The sequence below is a fragment of the Arabidopsis thaliana genome, chromosome 2 (assembly GCF_000001735.4).
Source record: "Arabidopsis thaliana chromosome 2, partial sequence".
Lineage (NCBI taxonomy): Eukaryota > Viridiplantae > Streptophyta > Magnoliopsida > Brassicales > Brassicaceae > Arabidopsis > Arabidopsis thaliana.
Genome location: NC_003071.7, coordinates 9,614,632 through 9,627,224, shown reverse-complemented (window position 1 = coordinate 9,627,224; position 12,593 = coordinate 9,614,632). Strand labels below are relative to the sequence as shown.

At 33.1% G+C, this 12,593-nt stretch overlaps 3 protein-coding genes and 1 long non-coding RNA gene across 7 annotated transcripts; 1 reads left to right on the top strand and 3 right to left on the bottom strand.

Moving 5' to 3' along the window:
* The first annotated feature begins 152 nt into the window (after positions 1-152).
* AT2G22650 (FAD-dependent oxidoreductase family protein) lies at positions 153-2,720 on the top strand. 3 transcript variants are annotated; one of them, NM_179696.4, is made up of 9 exons: positions 153-361; positions 433-490; positions 573-681; positions 746-890; positions 970-1,021; positions 1,101-1,247; positions 1,320-1,419; positions 1,690-1,816; positions 2,066-2,639. In NM_179696.4, the coding sequence occupies exons 1-9, from the start codon at positions 294-296 to the stop codon at positions 2,520-2,522; spliced, it is 1,263 nt and encodes a 420-aa protein (NP_850027.2). In that variant the 5' UTR covers positions 153-293; the 3' UTR covers positions 2,523-2,639. The 3 variants fall into 3 exon arrangements, with proteins under 3 accessions (NP_850027.2, NP_001324228.1, NP_001324227.1); NM_001335807.1 differs by having other exon boundaries at positions 245-361; positions 573-890; positions 2,066-2,651; NM_001335806.1 differs by having other exon boundaries at positions 255-490; positions 2,066-2,720.
* Positions 2,721-2,889: 169 nt separating this feature from the next.
* Positions 2,890-4,228, bottom strand: BRK1 (BRICK1). The gene is made up of 2 exons (NM_127829.3): positions 3,810-4,228; positions 2,890-3,411 (listed from the first exon to the last, which is right to left on the bottom strand). Exons 1-2 carry the CDS (start codon positions 3,940-3,942, stop codon positions 3,287-3,289), a joined length of 258 nt encoding a protein of 85 aa, NP_179849.2. The 5' UTR covers positions 3,943-4,228; the 3' UTR covers positions 2,890-3,286.
* An 833-nt stretch (positions 4,229-5,061) lies between these two features.
* Positions 5,062-9,018, bottom strand: AGL17 (AGAMOUS-like 17). Of its 2 annotated transcripts, NM_127828.3 has the most exons (8): positions 8,672-9,018; positions 7,454-7,532; positions 7,262-7,323; positions 6,376-6,475; positions 6,231-6,272; positions 5,876-5,959; positions 5,557-5,718; positions 5,062-5,457 (listed from the first exon to the last, which is right to left on the bottom strand). In NM_127828.3, exons 1-7 carry the CDS (start codon positions 8,851-8,853, stop codon positions 5,584-5,586), a joined length of 684 nt encoding a protein of 227 aa, NP_179848.1. In that variant the 5' UTR covers positions 8,854-9,018; the 3' UTR covers positions 5,062-5,457; positions 5,557-5,583. The 2 variants fall into 2 exon arrangements, with proteins under 2 accessions (NP_179848.1, NP_001324454.1); NM_001335805.1 differs by having other exon boundaries at positions 5,062-5,718.
* A 3,212-nt stretch (positions 9,019-12,230) lies between these two features.
* Positions 12,231-12,477, bottom strand: AT2G07840. The gene has a single exon (NR_140234.1). It is a non-coding gene; the product is annotated as an other RNA (long non-coding RNA).
* Positions 12,478-12,593: the final 116 nt, after the last annotated feature.

Genomic DNA, 12,593 nt, shown 5'->3' with positions numbered 1-12,593 from the left:
CTGACTCAGAAAATAAACTAATTGGAGAAAAGGCCTAAACCAAAATTCAATGTACTTTTTAACGTGTAGTATACGCATCGGATTATCGAATCCAATGTACTCAACCGGGTTTAGAATCATGTAGAATTTTTCTTGTACCGATCTAAACCAATATTTGTCCCTGAGAAGAAGACCCTCTAGATGAATCAGAGGTTCCTTTACAGTAGTGGTAGGTAACTGAGTTATCCGATATAACGAACTCGTCGCAGGCAAAACAAGCATTTGCCGGAATCCAAAGGCATTGGCGTGTAGACATGATCACTGCTGTTCTTCACCCTTGTTCTTCGGCGTCTCTCTCTCTTCCCAACCGTCCTCCTCTTAGGTTAGCTCTCTTCATTTGTTTCTCTCTATCTTTCTCACTGTGATTTTTAGAGTTTCTTCTTGTTCCTCCAGGTACGCCATCCTTGGTGCAGGTTTTGCTGGAATCTCTGTTGCCTGGCACCTGCTTAAGGTTAAATCTCTAAATTTGATTTTGTTCTTGTGTTGTTGTGAGATAATTGCTTCTGAATTTAAAATATGTGTTGTTTTTGCAGGAGAGTCCAAAAGAGCTGAGATTAAGTGTTGACGTATATGATGAAGTTGGCATAGGAGGTGGTGCTTCTGGTGTTTCTGGAGGACTCCTCCATCCTTATTCTCCTAAAGGTAGAAGAAATTGTCCCCTTTGGTGATTATTGTATTGTTTCATAAAGATTCTTACTTTATGTAGGAAAGCTACTTTGGCATGGTGCTGAGTGTTGGAGAGAATGTTTAGAGCTCTTAAATGTGGCTGAAACAGCTGCTTCTTCTAGTTACCAATCTACGGAGAACAGAGACTTTAGCGAGAGTTTCGGAAATTTTATGGTTCGAAGAAGGTACCAATCTCAATAACACTAATAACTTGAAATGTTCATTCAATGATACTTTAGTTTGACCAAGTTCTTCTTGCTTTAGGGGAATCTTGAGACCAGCAACAAATGCCAAGACTTTAGATTTAATGAGTGATGTAAGTTTGAACTCGACTTAGATACCTTTGAAATATTAACTAAACCCGTAGTTTTACTGTTTATTACTTATGCGATTAGAATGCTCGAAACTGTCTTGCTAGTTGTGTAGTAGAGACTATTGACAAAGATGGTGCACAAAATCTCGTCCCCAATCTATACCTGCCTTTGAACTGCGCCTTCTATTTTCCAGGAGCTATGAATGTTAATCCGCACCGATATCTCCAGGTTAAGACAACACAAATATGTTAGCACCAAGCTTTTGCGTTTTTCTTTACCGAGTTTTTCTCCCTTCTCTAGGCACTCTTTCTAGCATGCCAGAGCTCAGCAAAAACATCACTGGGAAGGAAAAACATAACTTTGGTGAACAAGTCTATAACTGATGTGCTTGAACTTGAAGGTGAATGATTTTGAACTATATTCTTATATTTTTGTTTAATTCTGGAACTTGCGTAAGCTTTATAGAAACATCCTCCAACCACAACTAGTCCTTTTGGATCAAGTTTCACAGGCATGAAAACTGATGTGATAAACTTAAATCTAGAGACCGTAAACACAATTTAGATAGCCGTTAACAATCCAAGAGTATAGTATCCATGCTTTTTCTCTGAGGTTCTCATCCGCATGGTCAGAAATTTAGTATGAACAGCTTTTGTGTTGTTATATGTAGGAGGATATGATGCAGTAGTAATATGTCTTGGATCCAAGGTAGACTTTCTTCCAGGGCTTACTGGAAAGCTCCCTTTAAGGACATGCCGAGGTGTCATTACTCATATGCAGTTACACGAGAGTGCCAGGTATTGCGAGACCTTGCGCCTATAGTTATCCATTCCTAGTATTCTTTTTCAACTCTGATGTCAACTTTACATCCTCTTTCAATTGTACAATTCTTCTCTGTTTTTTTTTAGTGTGAGACCTTCCAAAAAAAGAAAGTATGTGTTGATGTAGTCGCATACTCGCACATTACTATGTTGAGCTCAGCTACTTATCTTTGTGGTTTTTTTTTCCTGTTCAAAAGCTTTTCTTTATTAAATTATGTAATGCAGAGGAAGTTACCCGGACGATGGACCTTCGATCTTGTCAGATGCGTGGCTCGCGGTTCAGGGACCCCGTAATCTGCACATGGGATCCACATGGGAATGGCAATCAAGAAATTATTCATCGGATGTCCCAGCAGAGGAAGCTTCAAGAGCTCTCAACGAGCTTCTTCCGAAAGCAAGTGCAGTTTATCCAGACATAGAAAAGTGGGAATTTGCGGGAGCAAGGGCGGGCTTGAGAGCAATGCCACCTGTCACAAGCCATGGATCACTGCCGCTCTTGGGATGTGTTAATCAGCTCATAGGTGCTGGTCAGTTTTGCAACTTCTGGGTATTTTCAGGGCTCGGATCAAGGGGACTACTCTATCATGCTTGGCTTGGGAAACTCATGTCTAAAGCTGTTTTAAGTTGCAATGAAGAATTACTTCCTTCTGAACTAACTTCTTGGAAGAAAAACAGACAATAAGAGTACCATTGTTTACTTCTCAGTTCTCACTCTTGTTTGCAGCTTCAAGCTTGGAAGCTTGGTCAACACAGCAAATCTCAATTCAGACAAAACAAAAACTGAGTTCAGAATATTTTTTTAAAAATGGTCAATCATCCATAGTCTACAGAACTTTGTGGTTTAGGTACGTAAAACAGAATATTTTCAACAATGGCTTGGTTCTATGGTTGGTCCGCGACCCCTGGATATCGTAGGCATCCGTGGGGTGATCTCATAGTACGTACGGGTGGAGACGATTAGGTCGGTCTCGATGAATCCGAGTGGAACTCAAAAAAACAATGTGAGTCACAAATGCAGACAGAATCTAATGGAGGAAAAGAGATGTGAGCTTTTTCGGTTTTTTCTTCCTCCATTGATGAAAAAGAAAAAATGGGCAACAAGAGCGTTTTACATGTGTTCCACTTTAAGAGAAAAGACGAATATACAAATCCGATGCATAGAAGATGAAAAGGGTACCTCTGCAAAGTTTATAAATCAACAGCAGAAGAAAGCAAAAACTTCAAGAGTTCAACGAAATGACTTGTCATTCAAAAGAGATCTTAATGGACAGAAAAAAGATACACATATTTATGAATAGATTCATATTTTAAGCTACTAGTTTACTTACTACCACAGCTATGTGAAGAAAGAAAGAATCATTCAATGGTACACATTCAACAACAGACTTCTTCTGTTAAAGCCAAAGGATCAGGCTCGGTTTCGATTTCGATATCGTCTACGGTGTTTCACGTCGCAAACAGAGAAGGATTTGCTGTCGCGGTACTTACTTGCACCTCCAGCATTTCCAAGCGACGTTCCAACAGATCCAACTTCTCATTCAAAGAAGCCAACTTGCTCTTTGTGGTTGATTCTGAAACACACAGAGAAATTACAAACTCACAGACATCAATGACTTCGATAATCAAATTAGCTCATAAAAGAAAGTTTCATCACACACAACATTGTCTAAAACCAGCTAGAATTGAAGCTGAGAAGATCAAAGAGATCATTACAAAGATCTCTCTTAGCACATGGATCTAAGACCATACAAATGCAAATGAAATCTGATCATCTCAACAATTAAAAAGGTGAAATTTTTCACTAACCAACCACCAAAATCAAATCTCCCAATCATCAAAAACCTTACTTTGACAAAAACTCTAAAACAAAGTTTCTAAATTTAGCAAATACGAAATCGAGAAAACTCCAAAATTAGTCAATTGAATTCAAAACCCAACACAGAGAAATAAGTGAGAGAGTGAGGTTTACCAAATTGAACAAGGAATTCGAAGAGACGACGAACATTAAGAGAGATATGTGAGATAAATTCTCGATTCTCCCAATCTGCTTGAACAGCGATTCCTACGTTTACTGCGTTCGTGATCCCTCCAGCTTTCGCCATTATTAAACCCCAAAACTCTCTCTTCCACAAACACAACAGTACTCACAGATTTCGATTTCAAATTCTGAAGCTTTTTAAATAATTCGCCCTTTTTCGATTCAATCCAACGGCAGAAATGATTAAGCAATCGATTAGAGAAGGAGGGTCACCTTCCTTTTTTGGTGTCTCAGAGAAAAAGTTTCTGAATTTTATCGTAGGTTGTTTTTCTTTTAGATGATGTGTGATTGATGAAGAAGAAGTTAAGATTAGAAGAAGAAACGGGTGTTTTATGAGATAAAGAGGAAATATAGGGGCTATTTTATAATTTAAGATATTTGATATTATGTGGTTTGGTTTAATATTTTGGTAGATTGCTTAGTTAGTGTTCAATCTTTTTCGTTCTATTCAAATGTCACTATCAATTAAAAATTGAGCAATTCTTGGTTCTTCGTGCATATATACTATTACAACCAATCTTTAATCTTTGAATTCAAGATACGTTTGTTTTAAAGTCAAGTGAATTATTCGGTATGCTCATTGGTTGTAACTTGTATAACTATTTATAGGTTGTATCTATAATATTTACAAAACAGAACACATATTTCATCATACTAGAATAATTTTAAGTTGTGATTATTTCTGATGAGGCATAACTCATTGTCTATACAACAAATCAAATTTTGAATGGTTGTTCAATTAGCAGTAAACCGGACTAATTATATCAATATTTTTGTAGGTTAAAAGTGGATTACAGTATGCAAAATATTGGACAATAGTATATAATAGAGTGAACTGTGTTTACAATCAAATTTAAGCGCTAAATCAAAATCACTAAATTAATTTATTCAAACCGAGAAACTTATAACCCTCTACTTTTGGACTAAAATTTTGAATCACATAAAATCCTATATTGTACGACCGGTGAAAATTTACATCCCAAGGAAATTAGGGTTTATTTTTCTTCTCCTAGCTCCTCTTAGTTTGATTTCACATCTGAGATTTTTTTTACTTCGTTTTTGTTATTTTAATACGACCAAAAACATAATCTTTTCAGAGATATGTTAAACAATGCAGTTTTCATATGTTGGTCATGGTCATGTAACTTCGTTAATTTCTAGGCTGACTTTTTGCATCGTTTTACCTGAAACGACAATATATAGTATACTCTTTTTGTTTTGCAAATTTTCTCTAAACTATAGAAGCAATCATCTCAAATGAATCTCCCTTTATTAAAAATCTCAATGACTAACAAAAACAAACACACACACACAAAAGTGAGCTCTGATTTTACTTTAGGTAAAGTATAGCTTATATACTAAACCAACCTATATCACACTCAATTTTTTTAGTTAAAATATATATTATATATGTAGTTCATGTATGTCTTAATTATGTACTTAAAACCAAATGTGAAAGCTAAAAAGAATATAATCGAGAAGCTGTTCCATTGCTTTCACTTGAGACCATATATAAGTATATATCGTACAAATCAAACCTTTGGTTTGCTCTCCGACATGATTACACTCACACTTACTCCTGCATGAAAACATATATATTGACATAGTCAAACGAGTCTTCATATATAATATGCACGTATATATATTTGAAAGGGTTTTGAGATAATCAAGAACGAACAATTTGTTATATATCTCTTATATGATCTTAGCTGTTTGAAGATGTCTTATAATGGGACTGCTCAGGCTGGCTTAGCTGCAGCCTAACCTGTGCATGGGATTCATAAACTGCATCTACTAGCTCATGATGTCCCAATCCATTTGTGTTCGACGTTCCATAAGCCTGTATGCAAGACCATTACCACAACACACTTTTGTAACTACGTACGATCTCAATAATTAATTATTGAGATTTGTCTAGTTTCAACTAGGAGATTAATTTGATTTAAAGGATTTGTTAGCTGCAACTTGAAGTAATGAAGTTTGTGTTTCTATTTTACCTTCTTGTATAGTTCGACATTTTCTTGATGAATCCTTTGTACTTTTCTCGACAATTCGAGGTTTTCATGATGAACAAGATTCCTCTGCAAAAGATAAAACACTTATAAGAACCTGAAAACTAGAAATGATAACATTGATTAATAATGCGTTTCAAACTTAAACACAACATCTTTAGTATCTTTTCTCAAAGAACAGATTTTTTTGTAAATTGCAAATGCAAACACAAACCGAAGAAGAAACTAAAAATATCGTTTGCATTTTACATCTGCAAATTATGTGTGTTTACAATGTAAACACAAACAACAACATCCGAGTCTGATTTTTAATAATCATGTGTTATATCATATAGTTTACCTTTCTGGTTAGCTCTTTAATTTCATTGGTCAAAATTTGTTCCTGCAAGGTTCGAAAAGAATAATTAGCTTAAACTTCAATGCTCTATTATCAATTTTTAAGCATCATGCGAACCAGCTAGAGGCCTAGAGCATTCATATATTACCCTTTTCATACGAATTCCACGTAAACTCATTTCAAGTTGACTCTCTATGTTTTGTAACTCCTTAACGCTCAAACCATTTAATTCCACTCCCGTTAGTTGCCTGATTTATCACAAAACATTACTGCAGTTAATATATGTAGAACGGACATGGCCAACTACAACCAATTTAATCCGCTCGACTAATTTCAGAAATGAACCAGTCCGACAGAACAATCATGGTCGAGTTTTCAACATATACATATTTTTCTTACCCTTAAACACATAAGTGATTGGTTGTACAATCCGGAGGAAAAAGTTTACATAGAAAATTTTAGAAATAAAATGCTAGAGGTCCGGAGTATAGTACTAGAATGTAGATTAAACGGAAAATACTTGAAAGCAAAAAATAACAAAATTTAATTCAAAGAAAATTAATCTCATCGAGTAGATTAAAGAGAACGGATGAATCTTCATGAGATTACACCATTGAAACTAGGTATGAACTAATTGGTTCCAAATCTATCATTCTTGAAATAATTTTTTTAAAGAAAAATGATAGAGTGTGGGGTTATTAAATCTGGTAGTGCAAAGTTAAAGTTAGTCTCAATTGTGCAAATTTTTTAGGATTAATCCGCTTTCTCTAATCGACTCGATGAAGTATATATACATTGTTTTAAACATATTAGGCGCATAACATCCATTTTGTTACCTTATTATGTTAAATGCACAAATTTTGGCTGAACAGTTTTAAACAAAAATAATTAGAAAGAGAAAAGTTTTAGTTAGAAATCATGTGAGAAAAGATCAACTCTTAGCAAAAAGGATACAATTAAGATCAGTACTTCTTACTTTGGAGTTAGAAACACATGATTACTCATAGTTTTGTAGTTTATGAACAAATACATACCGATAATTTTCTTGCAATGAGTGCAATTCTTGCCTTAGAGTTTCAGCCTCTCTCTGCCAAAACTACAACACGCAACACAATCTAACTCGATCAACTCTCAAACTCAAGCATAGTAATACAAACACATGATTAAGATATTAACTAATAATTGCCTTCCCCTCTTATGTGCTGCGTGATTTCTGTTATACGTACCTTAACTTCTGATGCAGGGTTCATTAGTTCTTGCTCCTCCATCTTAGCCGTATTGAATCGTTCAATAGTAGATTTCACACTGTTCATTTTAAGAATTTCAACTTATAAGCATTTCATAATGTTTGCTTCCTTGTGGCAAAATAAAATTATTTTCTAATGAAAAGAAAAACAAAATCCATCACTTCCTTGATTTTTTTTCACAATCTTTAAAATTATTAAGAAGGCTTTATATTTTTATCACATAAGAAAAATATGATATATATATATATATAGGTCAGGAAATGGATTCACGATGATTTATACATATATAAGATTCTTTTACACATGATAAATTTGATCTTCAAAAGTAAATATGAATACTTCACATTTGGAAAATCTGAAACGAAAAAAAAAAATTCTCATGTAATACTTCAAAATTTTGTCATAATAAATTGTGCAGTCATTTATGGTTTAAAATACATAGTCATCTTATCGTTCTTGGGTAGTTTCATATATACAAAATATTGAGATTTATATGCTTATATACAAGTAGATGGGTAATTTTTTTATCAGTTTACATATATCATCTCCAAATGTATGATATATCCTTAAAAATGCACAATTGATTGTAGTGATATCTTATACACTCCCATTTATCACTCTTTCAGTTTTCCAACGTTATACTTGTTTTTAGCTTTAATTACTATCTTCTCTACTCAAATGTTTCTAAATTTGGCAAAGACACACTGTCAGCCACATACACAATTTACAACCAATGACACACATGTCCACACACTGCCATGAGCCTACTTCAAATTAGTGTGTGTTTTCATCTTTACACTAGTCATCGTCTTTAATTAGTTTTCTTTTGCTTTGGCATCCTAAGCTCCTTTCAAACTAAGTTTCCTTTGAAAATTAAGTTTCCTTAGCTCATACATTTATCACCTTGTATATATACACAGAAATATAGAGAGCGTTATCGCCACAAGATGCAGAAAAATGTATACTACTACAAATGACTAAATGCACGCTACCAAACACAAATCATTGAATTAATCCAAACCCTCTTAGAGAAATAGCCTATATTCTTGTAGTGAACCCACACATGATATTATATAAGTACGTACATACCTATATATAGTTCCATTTATTATAGATATACAAATACATAGATAGATGTAGATCTATAGGTATGTAGATGTTAAAAGATCTAAGAATTGAATAAAGGAAGAGAGAAACCTGGAGCTGGCAAAGTCATAGAGCTTGTCAGTGTTGGAGAAAATGATGAGACAGACCTCGGCGTCGCAGAGAATAGCAAGTTCTTTAGCTTTCTTGATGAGACCCTTTCTTCTTTTGGAGAAAGTGACTTGTCTACTCGTGGAATCATCGATCTTCTGGATCACAATCTTCCCTCTCCCCATTAATTTAAACCCTATTTTGATCTTCCTTTAGATCTTGGTGCGTTCTAGGGTTTTTCTAGATCTTCGCAAGGCCAAAGAAAGATGAAGAAGAACGAATCAGGAGAAAGAGAATAGAGAGAGAGAAAAGGAAAAGAAAAAAATAAGAAGGAAGTAAGAGTCAACAATGTATTCGAGGAATAAATTAAGGATTTCGTTTTTATCTATTTGAGTCGTTGTGTTGGTCGATACAGCTTGAGGGCTAATTAGTAATCGTACCAAGTTAATAACCTAAAATATGTATACAGTATACACATAGTTCATAGAACACATGAGACAGAAGGAACAGTATTATAAAGTATTTACATAGAAAAAATAAACTTTCTGAATCAAAACTGAAACCGAAGAAATGTATACTACTACAAATAAACTTCCTTTATTTGATATCTCCATTTTACCCAAAAAAATTATGTAAAATATATAACGGGAAAAAAGCTTTGAAAACGGTAGATGGATTTTAGAGAATATTAAAAACTGATGATAGTTTTCTATAATAGAACAAAATACAAAATTGATTTTATTAACACGTGTCACACATAAATTAGGAGTTGAGGACATTTCCATTCTACCAATATATTAAGATCTATTGCAAGTTTCCATATAGGCGAACTTTTGCATATAAGAGAATGAGCAAAACTCGTTAATTAGAACTTAATTAATTTACCCTGTACTAGTAATTACTTGACTTTATGTACAGTATTATACATGAACTAAATGACCTAATTAAGTCTCATTACGCAGACAATATATGCTTAATAAAAATATAACTTGGTTATTTGACTTACCGTTTTCAATATGAGACTTACAACATCTGTAGACCAAATTTTTTTTAGTACCGTCGATTCCAAGTAAACCAAACTAGAAATGGATTTACGTTTGGTTTTAAAGTTTCAATTAATATGATAATGGCCATCGAATTCCAACTAATATCAAGTCGTCTATATTGTAACTATTTGGTTTGAACTATCAAACTATGTAAGTATATATATATATATAATATATTGTATATTATATGGTGGAATATGCAAATTTGTGAGAGTCATACACGTGAGAGTAGCAGAAACAGTTCCTGAGGATACCAATTAGGAGATGCTTTCGCACGCTCCTTTGTCCTCGGCTTAAATTTCGTACACCTGAGCAATTTCTTTATTTCAACCTATAATGTTCAGCCTTACAACTTAAATTTTGTTGAAAGGAGACTTTTCAAAAGAAATACGCATCAATAATATCTCGATTTTCGATGTTGGTGAGGATACTAAACTTACTTGGCCAATGGTAACTGATCCAGTGGAGAAGCTTTTCGGACCAAAAAATGCAAAACTTCTAAGGATACATGAGTTAAGATTTAAGAGTAAGGGAATTGTCAAAAAAAAAAAAAAGTACGATGAAATAAAATTAGGTTAAAAAATGATAGAATCAAGAAATCAAGTTTCTTGATTCATGTATATTTTTTTTTTTATGTATTCAGTTTTTGAGCTTTCGATCATAGGTTGGCCAAATATATAAAAACGATCAATACATGTGAAAATGTATAAATCTCTAAAGTACATATCAGATTTCAGATATATTTCACTTTTTTTTTCGATAAAAAATGTGGCCTTACATATAAACTAAGAAACACTAGTTTGATTCCAAAAGAAGGATTTATAATATTTAAGTTCTGAGGGATCTCGATCATAGTTTTACCAAAATATGATCATTTATTATTATTATAGTGCATGTGAAAGTTTATCACTTACAGATATTAAATTACTATTCTATGCTTCATAGTTTTGAATCTAGTGCTTTAAGTGAATTCGCTTCAGGTTCTTCCTAAATCCTAATTAGTAAAGTTTAGTATCACTAGATTCACTACTGTTAAAGGCTTAAAGCTATCGAAGAGTTTAGGTGGGACCTAAAATGACAACATGGTGACCACGTGGGTTTCTTTCGACCAATCAGATCTCGAGTCTCCAACACAAGATAATGTTTATCCTTAAAATGAAACTAAAAAGAAAAAGAAAAACAAAAACAAATCTACCTGCCAGATGTCAACCATCAGCCGTCAATGTCCCATTTTGATCCTTCTAAAAAAGGTTTTGGTTTTCTCATAAAAATAAAAAATTAATTTAATCTTTTTGGAAATATATATGAATTTGATCGGTAATTACAGTAATATTCAGTAATTAAACGAGTTGAAAAAGAAAATTCAATGAAAACGATACAACGAAAACAAAAGTAGTACTATAATATTTTTGGCCAAGTCTATATTTCGCAGGTTTGAATGGTATTTGAAAAAAAGAAGAAGAAGAGAAAAACTATTTTTTGCAACATTATCATACAAATGTTACGTTCGTCATTATATTATGCTACAAAACTATTGTCGGATTCACCAGTTTACTGAACTAAGATACATTCGAGATTAGTACTCTTTCACGTGAACTTCATACCATAAAGAGAACTCATTTTTATCATTATCCATTTGATGCTTTTAATTCCAAATACTCCATAAAATTACATTTATTTTCTGAGTTCTTACATAGTTTACTTAATTGAAGGTTGAAATTTGAGTCCTTGGAACTTGAACACTGGTTGTAATTGTACTAAATGTTCCAAGGTTGTTGGCCATGAGTTCAATATTTGAATTCATTAACAATTTCGATTTGCCATATTTTATACATTAACTCTTATATATGGATACAGAATTGCGTTAACCAATAAAGTTATTCGTACACAACATTTTCTAAATGTTTTTGGAACTAAAATAGTCCGCACTTATACCATTCCAATTATGGGTAAGTATGAACTATGCTAATATACGGCTTATGAATTATGGACCGCAACAAAGAAATCGTCCAAATGGAGACACCCTCTTCTTGGACTCACGGGCCGGCCAAAGGCCTACTATGAAACATACTGTTGTGATTAGGCATTACCAGATACTTTATATCTGTTTAGAAGAAGAAAAAGTCTAGATCTTTTTCAGATTATAGAAAAATCTTTTTTCAGATTAAATTTGATTCTTTGGAGATCAAAGAGACAAAATAACTTTTGTATGTAAATAATTAGTTTTTTTTTATTGCGGATCCACTCACTTTTCATTTTTGTAGTTTTGTTTTATTGCATATAGTATTAACCTGAATTTAATACCAAAAATGAAGATTATATCTATACATACTCCATCAAATTTTCAAGTTTTCATTTGTATAGGTTTAGCAAGTTTGTAAAACCTGATTATTCATGTTTACAATATTTACATGCGTAGAAAAAAGTTGTTTTTTGAAACCGACGCTCAAATTATTAATTAGCTTAATTAACAGAGAAACAACAACAAAAAATGTTAAATGAAATAGAGAATATGTCAGAAACAAGAGAACACATGTTATCATTTATGTGGAGAATCTACAAGAGTAGACAGAAACAAATGTGTAAAGGGCAAAAGGGACATAAGCAAGTCTTGTGAATCCTCAATAATGATATCTACATGACTAATCTTTGTCCTTTTTCTTCTTCACTTTTATAATTATATATCGTTAATAAATTTTCTAGAAGCACAATCTATTTTAATCCTTCACCGGAGTTAGTCGCAAGCGAATTTAGAAGAAACACAATACAAAATAACTAGAATAATTCACTTTTATTTATGTGAAATTAGTAGAATATAAGCTAACTAAAACAGCAGTAGACGAATATCTAGGTAAAATCTTGTACGAAACATAAATTTG

What these genes read in the sequence shown, in the direction of transcription:
- AT2G22650 (NM_179696.4), top strand. Translation starts at nt 294, where the DNA reads ATGATCACTGCTGTTCTTCACCCTTGTTCTTCGGCGTCTCTCTCTCTT. An exon ending in AATTTTATGGTTCGAAGAAG is followed by an intron (nt 891 to 969) that starts GTACCAATCTCA and finishes TTCTTGCTTTAG; the next exon opens with GGGAATCTTGAGACCAGCAA. An exon ending in CAGTTACACGAGAGTGCCAG is followed by an intron (nt 1,817 to 2,065) that starts GTATTGCGAGAC and finishes TATGTAATGCAG; the next exon opens with AGGAAGTTACCCGGACGATG.
- BRK1 (NM_127829.3), bottom strand. Translation starts at nt 3,942, where the DNA reads ATGGCGAAAGCTGGAGGGATCACGAACGCAGTAAACGTAGGAATCGCT. An exon ending in CGAATTCCTTGTTCAATTTG is followed by an intron (nt 3,412 to 3,809) that starts GTAAACCTCACT and finishes TGTGTGTTTCAG; the next exon opens with AATCAACCACAAAGAGCAAG.
- AGL17 (NM_001335805.1), bottom strand. Translation starts at nt 8,853, where the DNA reads ATGGGGAGAGGGAAGATTGTGATCCAGAAGATCGATGATTCCACGAGT. An exon ending in TCATTGCAAGAAAATTATCG is followed by an intron (nt 6,476 to 7,261) that starts GTATGTATTTGT and finishes GTGATAAATCAG; the next exon opens with GCAACTAACGGGAGTGGAAT. An exon ending in TTAAAGAGCTAACCAGAAAG is followed by an intron (nt 5,960 to 6,230) that starts GTAAACTATATG and finishes TATCTTTTGCAG; the next exon opens with AGGAATCTTGTTCATCATGA.